A 19,071-nucleotide genomic window follows, 5' to 3' on the forward strand; every position below is an offset into this window, starting at 1 on the left:
TGAGGATAAAAAAATAAAGAAAGAAAGAAACCAAAACAGAAAATATTAAATGATGGTTGCATTACGGGTATTTAGTCAAGAGAAATTACATGGAACTCTGATCTGGAGACCCATACACAAAGAAAAAGCCTTAGACCTACTTGGAAAAATTGACAAATGAGTATATATCTACTGTAAATGTTTAGGTTAAAATAAAATATTTAAGGTATGTATGTATCATTTCTTTTTTTAGAACTAATGTTCAATTCGAATCTTATAGGGTAAATGGATTTTACTATACCTGAGTATTTTCATGAACTCAGTGAATGTTGGGCAAGTCAAAGAGATCATTCTTTGTGCTTTAATTTCCCTCATGGGGAGTTTTGACAAGATCCATTAAATTAAGTACTATTTAAGTCTCCTTAGATATCCTGTGTCATATCACTATTTTTCTTAGCCCATGATTTTTAAAATTTTTCTTTCTCATAACTTTTTATTTATGGAAAAGTTTTCTAGCAATGGTGTTTCACTTTATTATCATCTTCAAATTACAAAACGTGTTTGGATAGTTGTTTTGTCTGTGCATTGACTACCCTTTTTTTAACCTAAGCTGATAACTATATTTCATCTTAAATTACTTCTTTATGTACATCTTTCATGCTAAGAAATTAGTACTGTTTCACAAAACTTTTCTTTTTCTTTTCTCTTCCTAGAATATTTCATCTAATGTTTTAGAAGAGTCTGCAGTCTCAGATGATGTGGTATCTCCAGATGAAGAAGGTATCTGCTCTGGAAAGTACTTTACTGAGTCAGGACTTGTGGGATTGCTGGAACAAGCAGCTGCTTCTTTCTCTATGGTAGATGACTCTTGTTCATTCTCTTTCCCCAGTTACATACCTCTGCATTGTTAGTGATGTGTATATTTATTGTCTCTGCTTATGATCTTGCTTTTCCTTTATGATCGTTTTCTCTAAGTACCTTAAGAACAATGTAGGAACAAATTTTTTTCATAGATTCATTGTTACTTACTCCGTTTTCTTTTATCTTTTTTTTTTTTATTTTGTTAATCCTCACCTGAAGATATTTTTCCTTTTTTTTCCTTTATTCTCACCTGAGGATATTTTTCTGTTTATCATCAGATAGAGTGGGAGGGAAGGAAGGGGGTAGGGGGAGAAACATCGATATAAGAGAGACACATTGACTGGCTGCCTCCCATACAACCTGAGTAGGGCTGGGGACAAACTGCAACCAAGGTACATGCCCTGGACTGGAATCAAACCCACAACACATTGGTCCACAGGCCGACACTCTAACTGCTGAGCCAAACCAGTCAGGGCGTTCATTGTTTTTTAGATAGAGTGGAAAGGAGGGAGGGCGAAAGAGCGAGTGAAACATCAATGTGAGAGACAGACATCGATTGGTTGCCTGCCGCATGACTCCAACCAGGGCTGGGAATTGAACTTGCTACCCAGGTGGGCTGGGAATTGAACTTGCTACCCAGGTACGTGCCCTTGACCAGGAATCGAACCTCGACCCTTTGGTCCTCAGGCCGATGCTCCAAGTGCTGAGCCAAACAGGCCAGGGCTGTTTACTCCTTATAATCTTAATAATCCATAACTTCTAGTACTTTTCATTTGCTTGTTTATGGACCAACCTTTAGTCTTCAACAGATTTTTTGTGTGTGTTTTTTTACAAAACTTTTACTACTGAATATTTTCTAAAACCATAAAATTTTATTAAAAACAGAACAAAAAAAAACAAAGACTCTAGAAGACTTAGGTTTCTGTTTGGGTAGACCTAAATGGCTCTAGATATAGAGAGCTTGTTTATTGGATGAAATGGAGAATCTTTTTTTGAGTGTTCAGGAAAGTTATTCAGGAAAGTTATGGTCACTCATCCCATTGGTTTCCCTGTTAGGTAGGTGTTTGGGGCCTGGAGCTTACTTATCAGAAACTTTGTGGGTTTTTTTCTTTTAATTTTTTTTCTCTTTATTGATTTTATTTTACAGAGGAGGAAGGGAGAGGGGGAGAGAGAGAGAAACATCCATGAGAGAGAACCTTATCAGGAATTTCATTAACTACAACCTAGATCCCTGTCTGACCTACTCTGCCATGCTTTAATCCCAGTCCTGTCCCTTCCCATCTGCATGGAAATTGAAGTAGTCATGTGGATCAGAGATGAAATGTTTACCAGAGAAGGGAGAGAAATGTTTACCAGAGAAGGGAGAGATAGCTAGCTGATAGTGAACCATGGTGATAAGGTGACCTACTTTCTGTGACTTTTCTGCTGAGTGTTTAGTGTCCCAGCAGAGGTTTAGGAGACCCAGCAGAGGTGAGATTCATGTTAGCATAAGACGGTAGCTTGAGGTAATTGTACTACTATTGGAAATTGGTTATTTCTTCTGTTGACCTTAACCCTACCTTACAATATATTGGTTACGGATATAGATTTAGAAGGCATACAGCCAGAATTCAAATCCTGGCTCTGCCACCTTAATAGTTAAATCACCTCAGGCACTAATTACTCAACCTCTTGGTGCCTTTCTTTTCTTATCCATAAAATGCATCAAATAATAGTACCTACCTCATAGGAATGTTGTCAGGATTAAATGAGTTAATATCTGTATTGTGGCTCCAGGTAAGTACTAGGTGTTTGCCATTATCCTCTTCATCATTATTGGCATTAGAACCAGCTTGTTTAAATATAATGATTCTTAGCCCAGCTGGAGTGGCTCAGTTGGTTGGAGCATTGTCCCATGCACTGAAAGCTTGTGGGTTCGATTCCCAGTCAGGGCACATACCTAGGTTGCAGGTTTGATCCCTTGTTAGGACATGTACAGAATGCAGCCGATTAATGTTTCTCTCTCTCTCTCTCCCTTCCTCCCTCCCTCCTTCCCTTCCTCTCTCTAATCATGTTCTTGGGTGAGGATTAAAAAATAATAATAATTAAAAATAAATAAATGTAATGAATCTAAGATTCCAAGAATGTTAGGTGTTGGTTCACTTTAAATTTTCTTTCTTTGAGAACCTTGACAGTCCTGATTTTCCTTGAGTTTCAGTATAAGTGATCTGAACTAGCAGGGGGGGAAAGGTTTTTTTGTTATTAATTGAATATTTACACTCTGTGTGTTAATGTGTGTGTGTGTTTATAATTTTAATAATTCACAGCAGTGAATTTAGATTGTGGTACAGTGACCTATATAACAATTTATTTTGCAATAATTAGTATGCAATTATGAATTTCATTCCTTTTCAATTAATCTAATCTTAATTAAAATAATTACTGAGGCATTTTTGTTGCACTAAATATATTTCACTGTTATAGCTACATGACTACTTAAACATATCCCTGTTAAATGACTGGAAAAGATAAGAACCACATGTTCACTTGCTTGGGAACGTAGGGTTACTGATTTGTGAGGCAGTGGGGCTCAGTGGCTCTTGGAGAGCTCTGTCTCCCCTCACACAGCCACAGTCCATGGCTGAGGACGAGAGAATGGAAGAGCAGTACAGATACACTTGTCACTCACTCTGAGTATGACCAGAGCAACCCTTGGCGAACCAGTGGTCAACTAGCCACTAGTGGAATAAAACCTGACTGACTCAGAACCTTCTCATGTTTTGTTATAAATCAGTTATATTTCCATAGGAGATTTCCAATGCCAATTTAATATTTTGGAAATGTTAAATAATTTTAGTTTCATTGGGAAGCCTCTGTGACCAGTGTAATAATTGGATTTTATTTCTCTGCTCAGAATTTGTTTCTGCAAAAGTTAGTGTGCATATATAAGCACACACACATTTACCTTAGTGAATTACTGAGTAGATAGAAGCTGAATGTCCAATTCAAATTATATAGGAATATAAATATGCATATGTGTGTTAAGTGCTCACACACACACATACATGTATATGCATTCATCTAGAGGAAATAATACATTGTGCAAAATTCTTCTATTAAGCTATAGTAAAATCAAAAATTAGTACTGTTTATTTTTATGTCCTATTGGAAAAGCTTCAGTTGGTATTGTTTTAGCAGAAATATTGTGAATTCATAAATTTTAAGTATTTACTTTCTTATTGATGTAAAAGAAAGCAATATCTTATAACATTATTTTTACAGGCTGGCATGTATGAAGCAGTTAACGAGGTTTACAAAGTACTTATTCCTATTCATGAAGCTAATCGGGATGCAAAGAAACTATCCACAATTCATGGTAAACTTCAAGAAGCATTCAGCAAAATTGTTCATCAGGTAATGTTTGCAATTTCTAGCTTCAGTACAAATGGAGAAAACTGTCTAAAAGCATTAGCGTTGCATTGTACTGATGTCAAACTAGATCCAATGGAATGGCCGTTTTAATCAGGTTACAAATGAACAGTGTCAAAATGATGCTTCAGGACCAAAGCAAGGCTCATTAACAACAAAAAAATTTACCTAAAGTAGATTAAGAGAGCATCCTAAACTTCCCACATAGCTTTTCTTTTTATTTTCTTCACCTTTTTTTGAATTATTACTACTTAGCAAATTTTTTTAAATTGTGAGTTTTCTGTTTCATAGTGTTATAATTATAAACCTGATTTTTTAAATCAATTTCCAGTCCTTTGCTGCCAGAAATGTTTTTATATTTAAGTTAATTTTTTATTAAATGATATGAGAGTTTAATAAACCCCTAATATTTTGTGATTTCAACTGGACTTAGCTGTCTTTCCTAGATGTTTCCTTTCAGTCATTCTTTGATATATTTCTAATATGAAAATAATGAATAAAATGGTTGTCTTCTGTTTATTCAGTTATAATAGTAGGACTTCAGTACTTGTTTATAGTTCATAGAGTCCACATATTATCACAGAAATTAAAATCAAAATAAACTTGGTTTAAAAATGGATTAGACTATTAGCAATTGATGTCCCTGAAACTGAATCCTTGGCTCCATTTAAATACTCTGGAATATCCTTGAGCCTTCTCCTCCTCCACTGTACTGTCCCCTTTCCTGTGCTACCCATGCTATCATCTGCTACTGCCATCATGTGAGAAGGAAGTGGAGTATTGAAATCCACTTTTGTATTGAGTACTAGTTCTTCTTTATTGTCTGTCAGCTTGAGTTCTTCTTTCTTGCCATGGACTAAGCTGTTCTAGATGAATTGTTATAATCTCAAATTTTAACAGTCTTAAAATAGGACTGCTACACTGTTATACCAGAATTTTATTGTCATCTACTAAAATACTGAAATTGCAAAAGACTTACTAGGATTCATGATCGTAACAGGTGGATCTTTTTTATAATTAGTTATACATATACTATCAAAGAAATCTTATCCCAGCTTCTAGAGCTGTAAACTGCAAATTATATAGGTCTGGCCTGGAACATCTAGAGCTAACAGATTCCAAGAAACTTCCATTTGTACCGAAGGCATTTGAGCAAAATTGCAACTTCTGTTCCAGTTTACCCTGGGTAGTTCAGTGAAGCACCGCTGAGTTTAGTTAGAGATCTTTTCCTAAAGTGTGTATTTTCACTTTTAACATTTTTAAAAGGTAAAATTTTAGCTATTAGGTCTTGAACAAGCAATTTATAAAAGTATCAGAGGTCTTAAAAGTGAAAGAATATGGTGTTTAAAAATATCCTAGTGTCTTCTGTTTATGGAGAAGAATTTACGGTATATGGTGCCTTTAAACTACTGAACTTCCTTTGGCCTTTTTTTGTTCTTTTTAAACAGTTTTTTTTTTTTTTTTTTATGACCTGCCCTTTTTTACTTTTTATTATACAGAGTACTGGCTGGGAGGTAGGTAATGTTTTAGTTAGTTAAAGACACTAATAGATTGATTTGATCAGATTTCTTATGCCAATGCTTTGCCCACATGTGCTAGCTGTGGGCATTCTGTTGCTATCTGCTATCAACTGAATTCATTAACCAAAGAAATTTTGTTAAAATACTGTAAGTTATTTTTTAAATTTATTATTAAGAGGTGTAGGCAGTGCATGGAAATCCGTATTACACTAATGAGATTCTTTGGTAAATGAGCCACTTTGTCATCACTTTAGTTTGTTTTTATCCTTTGAAGCATTTTCTTTCATCAGCATTTACACACAGATTTCTTTTTTTAACCATATTGTTTCAACTCATTTTACAGAGGTCGATTTATGTGTTATTGCTCAGAGGTGTAAATAGAAAATACTAAATTTCATTTGATCTAAGATGCCATCAATTGTAAGACATCCCATTAATTTGTATGCATTTAAGAAACAAAAAAGAAGCCTGTGTATTAAACCACAACATCCTATGAATTGAAAGATGAATGCCAACTAGTAAAATGTAGGCTAAAAAATGTGCATCTTAGAACTGATGAAAGAATGTGTTAATTTGATCTTGAATCACTTCACCTTGAGTATACGGCACTCCTGAAGAAAGAAATTCACTTTGTCATTTAAATTTTGTTGGGGGGAGGAATAAAGAGATAGAGAGAACTTAAAATTTAATTTGACCTCATATTCTGACAGTGTTTGATAATTAGTGTTCAATGAAAATTACGTGTGCTTCCTTTTATGTAGTAAGTAGTTAGGCTCACGAAAGTTATATAAATCAAGTTTTACCTGAAAATGCCAGGAAGAAATTGATTGCTGTTGCTTTAAATTTTTCTGTAAAGGAAAGAATTCTATAAAATGTGTTCTAATTTATTTTAATGAGGTAAAGCAAAGTATTCGTAAATCAGATTTATTTAAAGGTAGGTGTACTTTTAAAGTTGTCTGCTTTGCCTTCTCTCTTGGTAGTCAAGATTATGTTGACTAATCAGATTAGGCTTTCTGTATTGCAGTCCTTGTTTTGGAACCCAAATGGAAAACCAGGAATAAATATTACTACTGCATTGTCTTCCATTTCTGAATTGGTTCCCACCTTTTTCTTTTGTACTTTTATATCTACCTTAATTCTCCAGATTAAATGTCTATGATGACTTTATTAATACCTAGTATAGAATCCCTCGCTCAATAAAGATATATGTAAAGAGACTTGCCATGGTTATCTATGAGTGATAAAGTTCCTTATGGATTTCCTATCATGAAATGGAATTAGCTGAAAAGTAAGCATAAAAGAAGATATATGGAAACCTCTGAGCAGTTTATTACTAGTCTGCTTGATGCTAAATCGACCCCTGAAAGGTATAATTTTCACTGGTTATGACATTAATATCATTCTGTCTTCATGTTTATTGCATGTAAAAGTCACACAGACTTTATTTTCTTGTTTATATCTTGTTACTACCTTTCACTGGACCTTTAGCTTTTGTAGCTTCTAAAATTGTTGCACGCTTGTTTTTTGCTTTTTCCTTATAAAATTTAAATGGATGCTTGCATTTTAAAAATATGTTTGCTACCATTTGCTGCTTATTTGTTTTGAAATTTCCCTAATTAAAATGCCTTCTGTTTTCTCTTCTCTCTTGCCCCTGGTTGCTGACCCTACTCCCTACTTTTACTATTGTCTATTGTGGTAAGTTCCTATCTTGTGAATATTTTTCTTTTTGACTCAGAAAACTTGAGTAATTTCATTTTTTCTAAAAAACTGTTTCCTAGCTAATTTCCTAGTATTCTCAAAGAACTCTCACTGGGTTGAAATTCAGTAAGGGTAATTTATACATTGTAGAATGACTCTGACTTAGAGGAAAGCCTTCTGTGCTTTTATGTTGTTACATATAACATCCTGCTCTTTGATTTGGTATAAATTGTTTGAGTTGGCAAAGCTTTTGGGGGATGTGTATATGGGTTTGTGTGTGTATGTAAACGATAACTCTAAAACTTGACACCTAGCAATTTGTAAAGTGTTTACCATGCAAAATAACAAATCAGGAACCTTCATGAATCGTGGTGGCTGTCAACCTGCTGGCCAGTTTCAGTATCTTGATGGCTGTTCATTGTTCACTTGTATTCTTTTCCTTTTCCCAAGTCCATTTTTTTAAAACAATAGGAAATAAATGTGCTTTAATCATTTCTTATTATTGCATTTTAAATTATTTTTATAAAGAAATGTTGAATTTGTTTGGAAATTTTTATAACCACCTCATATTTTGTGTGTGTTTAATTTTAAAAAGATACATTTATCTCTCTATCAAGTAGTGATCAATTTGGGTTCAGAAGCAGACAGTCTGTATTCATAATAGGGGACAGTGTTGTAACACAGAGGAAGACAAAATGTAAGGAGAGAAGTACCAAGTGACTACTCAAGGAAATTCTCAAAAATCTCAAGGAAAACCCCAGAGAAGTGAGATGTACATGTACTTGTGTCCTAGTGCTTGTATACCAGTGTATAGATCATGAGGGCTATACAGCCTAATTAAGAACTTGGACTAAGTGTCGAATATATTGGGATTTAACTCCCAACTCCATCACAGATTGGTCTCCAAGTGTGACCTCAGGCAAGTTATTTTTGCTTATCATAAAATAAGGGAGAAAATAACGGTACCTCGCTCAAAGTTGTAGTAAAAATTGACATAATGCATGCACAGTGGATAACCAGTATCTAGCACATACTAAGTACTCAAAATAAGGTTGGAGATTATTATTTTTGTTGTTATTGTATTTATTAGTATCATTATTATTACTACTATTACTTAAAATCTTAACAAAATTTGGTTAATAAAATCTAAGAGATGTTATGTCCCCAAGTTGAGATCTGAGACTAAATAAACTGATAAAAGTATATGTGTTCTCTTTTTTTTAAATGTAAGTTACTTTTTTTTAAGATTTTTAAAAATTGATTTTTAGAGAAAGGGGGAGAGAGAGAGATAAAGATTGATGTGAGAGCATAGCATGGATTGGCTGCCTCCTGCACACCTGGGGATCCAGCCTGCAACCAGAGGTGCCCTGACTGGGAATTGACCTGGCATCTTTTTGGTACATAGGACAACGCCCAACCAGCTGAGCCACACCAGCTAAGGCTATTTGTTCTCTTAAGAGGAATAGATCTAACAGAAGGGAAGGGAATTACTAGTGAGAAATACTGTATGCCTATATGGAAATAAGTTAACTTGAAGGAAGCATAGTGGAAAACAATTGGATGAGAATAAAAGAAGTTATAGAAGTGATGCCATTATATAAATATATAACCAGTTCAACAGAATGTTTCTTATGAAATATAGATTTAAGATATATTTGTCATGCTCGGCTGGTATGGCTCAATGGTTCAGCATCGACCCATATACCAAGAGGTTGCCTATTCAATTCCTGGTCAGGGCACATCCCCAGTTGGGGGCATGGAGCAGGCGGCCAATGTTCTCTCTCATCGATGTTTCTCTATCTCTCTCCCTCTCTCTTTCTAAAATCAATAAAGAAAGGAAAAAAATTTTTAAAGTGAGATATTTGTCCTAAGAAATTTCAACCATTAGGGACATGGATAGATGAGTAGATGGATTTTCTTGTCTGGGATAGTTTCATCACCCATAAAATCGTGGAATCAATAAGAACTTGCTAAGGAAGAATAAGTTGAAGTGTGAGAAGGATGAGAAGTTCAAAAAGAGTTCATAACAGTAAAGGAAGATAATAGAAAATCATAGGCTACATTATAGGAAAGTGGATGTTTTTAAAAATTCAAAGGAAAACAGATATCATTCTGTGGTCCAAAACTCCAAAGAGAAAATCAAGATTATATTTTTCCTGAAGATGAAGCTATGTGTCAGTGCTTTCTTGATCCTGATAGGGTCACTGGTTTGACACTGGAGAACTCTGTAAGTTGACAGTAAATTGACTCAGACTCTTAACTTCCCTTCCTCTGCTGCTCTCTCCTTCACTTTAGAATACACACATTCCTTTTCAATTCCAGTAACTCCATCGGTACCTCTTTGATCTTATCCCTCTGAACTCTGCTTCAGTCACACCGGCGACCTTCCTGTTCTCCAAACACATTAGGTAGGCTCCTGCCCTCCTACCTTTGCACCGGCTCTTTCCTCTGCCTGGAATCCACTTCCCCCAGAGACCTACAGGAACAAGTCTCACTTCCCTCATGTCTTGGCTCGGCTCTCACCTTCCACTGATCACCTGATCACCCTCTTTGTCTCTAGTGTTTATTAATTTATCACAAATATCTAGAACAGTTTGCTGACACATATTAGGCACTCAAATATGTGAATGGATGGTTTCCCTTACATACATTCTGTTTCGTGACTTTGCATTTTCCTTTCTTTCCCGCTTTCCCCTGTTTCTGCCACAGCGCCCTTTCCTGTCTGTGTGTCACCTGTTTGTGACCTGGCTCCAATAGAATTACTATTTCTGGGTACAACTTGTTAGCACATAATCCTTTGTATTATAGTTATTTGCATGCATTTTTTACTCTATTCGGGAGCCAAATCTTGTTTTTATATTCCTGTTATTTTGAATAGTGGCTAACACATCATAAGTAGTCATTGTCTTTTCTTAAACTGAATGTTAGCGTGGAAAATAAATGGTTGTACATGGCTGCTAATAGTTCAGTTTTAAAGTGCATTAGTAAAATTCAAGTCCAGATCCAGGGAGGCAGTGAGCCTCGCTGATCAGATGAGATCAGATCAGTATTGTGTCTATTTCTGAGGTACCACACTTTAAAAGGTGGCACGGAAAAACAGATAAAATGCACACAGGATAGTAATTGCTCTCACGTGAAGGTGATTGAGAGCTGGAAAGTTTAGCTAAAGGAAATAAATTGTAATAGCTGTCTTCGAATATTTAAAAGGCCACAATATTGAAGATTTGAAATAGTATTTTAAATTGAAAACCTCTAAGAGGAGTACAGCCAGAATAACAATATTTTAATATTTGTGGGAATATTTATATATGATATATTTTTTTTATTTTTATCCTCACCTGAGGATATTTTTGCATTTATCTTCAGTTAGAGCGGGAGGGAGAGAGGGAGGAAGAGAGAAAGAGAAACATCAATGTGAGAGAGACATACCGACTGGCTGCCACCCACAGGACCCCAACCGAGGCCGGGGACAAACTACAACCGAGGCACATGCCTTTAGTGGAAACTGAACCTGGGTCTCTCTGGCCACGGACCGATGCTCTAACCACTGAGCAAACCAGCCAGGGCTATATATGATTTTTTTCAAATAACAGTCACAAATTATTAGTTTTCTTAAGTAACTTTTATTCTCCATGCAGTGCTTTCTTTGTTCCTTGATTATGTAAAAATGTTCTATTATATTATTTCATTTGCATGTTGATGATGTTAATCAGAATTTTGGTTGAATACATTTAATATAACTAGAAAGATTTCCTTTGTTATAGAGATCAGTTAATTTTTATGTCTGTTAAATTTTGAAATAAAATAACTTGTGAAAAAATTTTTATAAACCTCAAGTTTCTTTAGCTCCAAAGACTTTAATTCTTCTGGACAAAATGTGGGGTATTTTTAGTAACAGTACTGTTTTTCTTTTCTGTATTATAAAACTGGTAAATTAAGGATCAGAGTTTCCCATTTTGCTGGATTATCTGTGACATTTGTGACTTATTTTACAAGCCCCTTTGCCTTTTCAGCAAGAATTCAATATAGGAAAAGTAAATATAGGACAGTTTAGGCTTAAATAATTATGTGTGTATGTGGGAACCACCACAAAACCCTTCTGAAATATCTTTATATCTAAATTGAAAGAATTGCATAGAAAGCTTTCAACTATTTTATCTTTGTTGAAGGAATTTGTTTCCAAATGCACCATGTAAAAGTGACCGTGGTATAGTTCATACTAGAAATGAACGTGTAGTTAATGTATGCAGGGGGTGGCTTGGGGACTGTAGAATTTTTCCCTTTTATCTTTCAGTCTTACATTTTTCCCTTTCTATTCCATTTTTAGTTACTCATCCAAATAAAAATATTTTTATCGGCACAGGGATTCTAATTGTAAATTTTTGTTTTAGTGCTTTTGGATGATCTTGACATTTACTGATTGTCTGCTATATGCCAGGTGCTATACTTGGCTCCTACCTTTTATGATCTGATATAATATATGTAAAAAGCTTCTATAAAGCTGTTAACTAAAAATGTTAGTGTTTTTATGTAATTTGCTCTAATTTCAGGACAGTTAAGACACAGTTCAAGTTATACCAAGCATCTTTTCTTGCAATAAGGAAAATAAGTGAATTTATTTAAAATGTGTGGGCTTAAAACATAAGCCAATGTGAAGTAGTCACTTGGTACAAACCTTAAAAAGCATATACAGTGCCATATGTGATCTTTTCGCTTTGTGAAAGCCAATTACATAATGTTATTTGTTAGAAATAATGAAAAAGGAAAGATTATTTGCTTTGTTTTCACCTTCATTTGAGAAGTAATAAAATATAATTTTTAATTAAAACTTTTTGCAGCGTTTTGAGAATTTTATACTATAGTAATCTAAACATATGGTGAAAAACAAAAAGACTTTGTATTGAAATTTCTTTCTTTTCCTAAACCTAGGATGGTAAGCGGATGTTTGGCACCTATTTTCGTGTTGGTTTTTATGGAACCAAGTTTGGGGATTTGGATGAACAGGAGTTTGTTTACAAGGAACCTGCAATCACCAAACTTGCAGAGATTTCGCACAGATTGGAGGTGAATGCTGTGGTGGTTCATAAAATGTCCTCTTTAATTAATTTGCATTGATGAATAGACTTTCAGATCCAGATCTAATCATCTAATAATCCAGATCCTGCCAAATAAAACTGCCCTTTAGAGTACAAGGATAAGCACTATAATCCTCTTTTGAATCTTTCAAATCATTTATGACAGCAGTAAAATACTAACTTTATTTTTTTTGAGACTCTATTTTCACACATATTTTAGAAACACTTGTACTCCAGAATTATTGTGATTTAATGGAGAAATGTATATTGTATTGTCCACATTTTGTTTAAAAAGGAGGGTTACATAAGGAAGTAGCAACTAATGATGGAACTAGAACCCCAAGAAATGTCTGACCTCAGAGCTTTATCTCTTTGGCTTAAGTGATTTCCAGTGAGATATCTTTAGAATTTTAAAGCCTAAAATCACACCTTGAAAATACTTCTTAGAATCCCTTAACTTTTATAGTTTCTGAATTTTCCTGCTTATAAGGCTGATCCATCTTTTCCGCTATATAATCCTTTCCAACCTTTCTCCATTCTTGTCACCGGTTCAGGGGCCAGAGGCATGGGCATCACCTGGGAGATGGTTTGAGATGCAGAATCTCTGGCTCTATCCCAGACCTTCTGAATCAAAATCTGCCTTTTTACAATATCCCCAGGTGACTTGTATTCACATAAGAGTTTGAGGAGCACTGCTCTAGGCTTGTTTCTGTTCTCAACTGATGTTAATTTCTTAATATTTTATTCTATTGGCGACTTGACTGGGCTCTACTTCCATAGATTGGCTTAAACTATGACTTGTTATTGTTTAAAAGGCTAGGTACGTCTTGGGAAATACTCATTGAGACAGTATTTCTATTTAATAATAAAAATTATCTTTGGGGGAAGAGTAGGTTTTTTCCCTTGAAGATTCAGATTTAATTTTTCCTTTTGAATAGCTCTATTCATTGCCCATACTGCTACTCAGTGTCGTGTGGAAAAGTCACTGCAGTCTTGACCCAGGGTTGCCTTTTCAAAATCTAAACCTATATAAAATTTTAACAGGTTAATACTTTTATTTGACATTCTGGAACATTGCTTTTAATCATTCATAAAAATGAATGCTTGTTCATTGACCTATGTCTGCAAGAAATCAAGTCACATCAAACTCAATAAAAATAAGATCCTATACATCAAAGATACTAAGTTTCTTTAGTCTCTGTTTCTGCTTCCTTTTTGTTTTTCTTGAGAACCTCTTGTGGAACCTTGTATTTTTATTGTAGCAAAGTGTTGTTTTCTTCTACTTGGTGTTATTTAAAGTGAGTAGATGGGGGTAATATTTTCAAATAAATATGGACTGAGACTGGGCTAATTTTTAGGCAAATATAATTTACTTTGTAATTATTAATGTGGTTGTACAAAAGCTTAGTAAATGGCCTAATTTCACTTAGGAGTCTCCCTCAGAGGCCTTCTCTAGTCCCTGCTACTGTTAACTTCATATAAAAGATTTATTTTTCTTTATTGTAGGGATTTTATGGAGAAAGATTTGGAGAGGATGTAGTTGAAGTAATCAAGGATTCTAATCCTGTAGACAAGTGTAAATTGGATCCTAACAAGGTATGGTTGATTATACTGTAGGCATATTTTTGAGACTCTGATTTTGTTGAAGAAAGACTGAAGGACAATTTAACAGTGAGAAAATGGACTTTTCCCTTTCCCAGGCATATATTCAGATTACCTACGTGGAGCCATACTTTGACACGTATGAGATGAAGGACAGAATCACATATTTTGACAAAAATTATAATCTTCGCCGTTTCATGTACTGTACACCCTTCACGTTAGATGGTCGTGCCCATGGGGAACTTCATGAACAATTCAAACGGAAGACCATTCTGACTACTTCTCATGCTTTTCCTTATATTAAGACAAGGGTCAATGTTACTCACAAAGAGGAGGTAAGTTCACAAGAGGGAAACAGAATTAATGAAACAAATACATTGGAGCCATGTAAGAACAATGTGGGTGTACCATTATGTGTACCACCCCTCACTTGGTAACATACTAGAACTGTACCGATCTTTGAATCATTAACTTTAGGCTTTTTTTCTACGTTCCTAGTTCACTCCTTTTACTTTAAAAGGTGATTTTTCATTAAGGCAACCAAAGTTGGGGATTTTATTGTTAGGTGACAGTTTATAATTGGTCTGCACTTTTTTTCTTATTTTAATTAACTATATATGAAGCTCATTAAGTAGTTTTCTATCAGTACACTGACCTAATAGATGTTATTTCATCCAGATCATCTTAACACCAATTGAAGTTGCTATCGAAGACATGCAGAAAAAGACACAGGAGTTGGCATTTGCCACGCATCAGGATCCTGCGGATCCCAAAATGCTTCAGATGGTGCTCCAGGGGTCTGTGGGCACAACTGTGAATCAGGTCAGTGCCTTCTGCTGGTTCTGTTTGACTCAGTTATAAATGGAATTTGGGAAGATTTTATTATTACCTTTTACAAAGATCACTAACTAGTAAGCGCTAAATCAAGTGAAAAAGATGTGTTAAAACTGGTTACAAAAGCCACTGAAAATATAAATAAAGGTAAGCTGGAAAAAAAAATGTTAATGTAATCTCAATTGTAAAGATTTTCACTCCTGCCTTCTACCTACCTGTTCTTAAACATTCCATTAAGAAGAAATTGATTAGCTTAAATTAGCCTTTGCTTTAAAAGTTTGTATTGAAAGAATGCACTCTAAAATGGGTTTTTCAGAGCTATATACATGCACGTGAATGCCTGCTCTCTCAGATACTTACTGATGTGATTTTCTCCAGATCTCCACAGTGAACTGTGAGGAGTAAATAAGTAATGTGAAATCATTTTGAAAATTATAATATATGTACACCAAATATTACTGTTGATTTGTCATGTGTATATTAGAAGGCATCCCATTATCTCTTTGCTGATGATTAGGGAATATTCCAAGGTAAGAGAAAATCCTTACCCTAGGCTTCGAGTAAGATTTCACATATGTCCTACCCTATTTTCTAGATTAAAGGAATAAAGCTAAAAAAGGCCCTACGAAAACAGAAGCAAACACTTGAAGACCATTATACCCCCTAAAACATACGTGATTTGGAGATTACCTCCAAATAATACAACTTACAAAAGATTATCTTTGTTAATTTACAGTCTTGGGAATATATCTGGAATACTGAGGAAATGTTTCAGGAAATCAAGTCTAATAATCTGGATCGACAATTGACTGCCAGTAGCCTGACAACTTTTATTGAGGATATATTAAAGAATGTAAAAAATACAGGGTGAAATACGTTAATGAACAGTCAATCCTTGAGCTTCTACTCTTCTTTGAAAAAATGAACTAACGATTTAAATGTAGTAGGCAAGAATATAGAATCGACATTAGGAAAAATGAAAAACATGTTGCCAGAATCTCTCTGAAGTTTTAATATGGGCATAGATATGTGCATTAAACTTAAATGCAGCCATCTCAGTGCGAAGAAAATCAGTCGGGTAACTTCTCTCTAATTTAAGAGAAGGCAAAACACATCTCGTTTTTCTTATTTTGCAGGGGCCTTTGGAAGTTGCCCAGGTTTTCCTATCTGAAATACCCAGTGACCCAAAACTCTTCAGACATCATAATAAACTGCGACTTTGCTTCAAAGATTTTACTAAAAGGTATTCAGGGCTTCCCAATAAAGATCTTCACATTGAGAATGTGCAAAACCACAGTGTAAAATAAGGGTCTTAAAGGACAACTGAAAAGAGAAAATACAGGAAAGTTGTTCACAATGAAAAATAGTCTGTGTATTTCTCCATTTACTTAGATCTTTTAGTTTTCTTAATATTGTTTTAATTTTCTGTAGAGGCCTTGTATATCTTGACTTATTCCTTGGTATTTAATACTTTGATGTTTTTGTTAATGGTATCTTTTAAATGTATATTTTGTTTACTGGTATACAGAAATGCATTTGAATTTTATATTTTACATGAGAATATTGTGAAACTCACTTGTTAATTCTAATAATCTGTAGAATCTTTTTACAGTGATGTTTAGGATCTTTGGCACTATGTTGAACGGTACTAGTAATAGAGGCATCATTTTCTTGTTCCTGATCTAAAGGAAATATTTTCACCATTGAGTGTAATGTTTATTTCAGTTTTTTGTAGATGTTTTAATTAGATCAAAGAAAGACACTCACCTATTTGTAGTTATGCTAAAAGTTTTTTGTCATGACAAGTTTAAAACTTTTATCAAATGGGTGTGTGTGTGTGTGTGTGTGTGTGTGTGTGTGTAATTATTTGGTGAAACAGTTTCTATTATTTTACTTGGGAGTTTTGCAAATGTTTTCATGGGTGAGATTGAAATACAACTTTTTCTTGTAGTCCCCATTAGGTTTGGGTATGCCAACCTTGAATGAGTTGGAAACTCTTCTCAGGAATAGTTCTTTTATTCCCCCCATACTCTGGATTTTTTTTTTTCTCTTAATACTTCAGAATAATTGTTACATTGGGATTATATGTCTTTACAAGTGTTTGGTATAATTTACATGTTGGTGTTTCCTTTGTGGATAGATTTGGAATTTGATTCGATGTATTTGATGGTTTTAGGATTATTCATGTTTTTTCTTAGTAAGTCTGTTTGGTTAATTATATTAGTCTAGAAAAGTATAATTTCAGATGTATTTGCATTAAATTGTATATAATATCTTCTGTGTCTTTATAATATTCTCTGTGCCTTTATAAGCTTCTGCTGTATTTAACCTTATGTCTCATTTTTAATTTCTAGTAGGGCATAGTTAGCTTTCTTTCTTTCTTTTTTTTTAATCCTCACCTGAGGACATTTTTGCATTTATCTTCAGATAGAGCAAGAGGGAAAGAGGGGGGCAGAGAGAGAGAAACATTGATGTGAGAGAGACACATTGAGTGGTTGCCACCCACATGACCCCAACTGGGGCTGGGGACAAACTGCAACCGAGGTACGTGCCCTTAGTGGGAACCGAACCCAGGACTCTCCGGTCTGGGGGTCGACGCTCTAACCACTGAGTCACCAGGGCACTTTCTCTCATTTAATCTTGCTAGGACTTAGTCTGTTTTTTTTTCAAAGAACCAACTTTTGTATTTATTGATATAGAGCTATCATACTTTTTTATTTCCTTCCTTATACTTCAAGTTTATTCTGTCCTTTTTAGGTTGCTTATAGCTCTTCAGTTTTAGCCTTCTTTACTAATGTAAGCATTTAAGACTATATTTTCTTTTTTTTTCTTTTTTAATCCTCACCCGAGGACATTTTTCCATTTTTTGTTCAGGTAGAGTGGGAGGGAGAGAGAGGAACAGAGAGAGAGAAACATCGATGTGAAGGGACACATCGAGTGGTTGCCACCCGCACAACCGACCAGGGCCGAGGACAAACCGCAACCGAGGCACGTGCCCTTAGCGGGAACCGAACCCGGGTCTCTCAGGACCGCAGGCCGACGCTCTAACCGCTGAGCCAAACCGGCCAGGGCCATTTTTCCATTTTTTGCACAGATAGAGTGGGAGGGAGAGAGAGGAAGAGAGAGGGAGAGAGAAACATCGATGTGAAAGAGACACATCGAGTGGCTGCCACCCGCACGACCAACCAGGGCCGGGGACAAACTGCAACCGAGGTACATGCCCCTAGTGGGAACCGAACCCGGGTCTCTCCGGACCGCAGGCCAATGCTCTAACCGCTGAGCCAAACCGGCCAGAGCTAAGACTATATTTCCTCTAAGCATCACTTTAGCTACATTCTGCAAGTGATGATATGTATACATTGCCTTTTAATATCCTTTTATTTATCTGAGTCCAGATATTTTTTTCTTAGATATATGAATAAATTGTTATCAAAAGCTATTCAATTAAGAAACATTTATTTGCACCCTGGCCAGTTTGGCTCAGGGGTTAGAGCGTCGGCCCACGGACCAGGGAGTCCCAGGTTCGGTTTCCACTAAGGGCACGTATCTCAGTTGCGGTTTGTCCCCGGCCCCAGTTGGGGTCCTGTGGGTGGCAACCACTCAATATGTTTCTCTAGCATCAATGTTTCTCTCTCTCTTCTCTTTCTTCGTCCCGCTCTATCTGAAGATAAATGTAAAAAAAAACAAAACACTTATCTGAACACAGGCAAACTGCTGTGCCTGATGTTATCGATGCCTCATGAATGAGGACAGTTAGATCCCTTCTAGTTCAGTGGTGATATGTGGGAGGATGACTTCAGATTTAACATTTAAAAATATACAATTTTCTTTTCCTTTTTAAATTTTCATTGAATAAAATATGTAATTTTCAATTAAATGAAAATTGGAAGTGAATGTTAGATTTTTTGAAAAAATTTTTTTTCTTTATTGATTTTAGAGAGGAAAGGAGAGGGAGAGAGAACTAGAAACATCGATGAGAGAGAACATTAATTGGCCGCCTCCTGCATGCCCCCCACTGGGAATCGGGCCCACAACCTGGGCATGTGCCCTGACCGGGAATCGAACCAGTGACCTCTTGGTGCATGGGTCGACGC

The 19,071-nt window shown here is 35.4% G+C and overlaps 1 protein-coding gene across 8 annotated transcripts in view; it reads left to right on the top strand.

The window, feature by feature from the left end:
- Positions 1 to 19,071, top strand: part of DOCK7 (dedicator of cytokinesis 7) — a 196,961-nt gene that overhangs the window by 173,725 nt on the left and 4,165 nt on the right. For 4 of the 8 annotated variants that reach the window (XM_036255522.1, XM_036255524.1, XM_036255526.1 and 1 more), the window contains 8 exons: positions 693 to 836; positions 4,102 to 4,233; positions 5,748 to 5,762; positions 12,405 to 12,530; positions 14,048 to 14,137; positions 14,242 to 14,478; positions 14,822 to 14,965; positions 16,114 to 16,220. In XM_036255522.1, the coding sequence (XP_036111415.1) occupies positions 693 to 836; positions 4,102 to 4,233; positions 5,748 to 5,762; positions 12,405 to 12,530; positions 14,048 to 14,137; positions 14,242 to 14,478; positions 14,822 to 14,965; positions 16,114 to 16,220 (995 nt within the window). Of the gene's footprint in view, positions 1 to 692; positions 837 to 4,101; positions 4,234 to 5,747; positions 5,763 to 12,395; positions 12,531 to 14,047; positions 14,138 to 14,241; positions 14,479 to 14,821; positions 14,966 to 16,113; positions 16,221 to 19,071 lie in introns of all 8 variants that reach the window. The other 4 variants (XM_036255523.1, XM_036255527.1, XM_036255529.1 and 1 more) reach the window with 1 other exon arrangement.

This window comes from Molossus molossus, unplaced genomic scaffold (genome assembly GCF_014108415.1).
Source record: "Molossus molossus isolate mMolMol1 unplaced genomic scaffold, mMolMol1.p scaffold_m16_p_12, whole genome shotgun sequence".
Classification (NCBI taxonomy): Eukaryota; Metazoa; Chordata; class Mammalia; order Chiroptera; family Molossidae; genus Molossus; species Molossus molossus.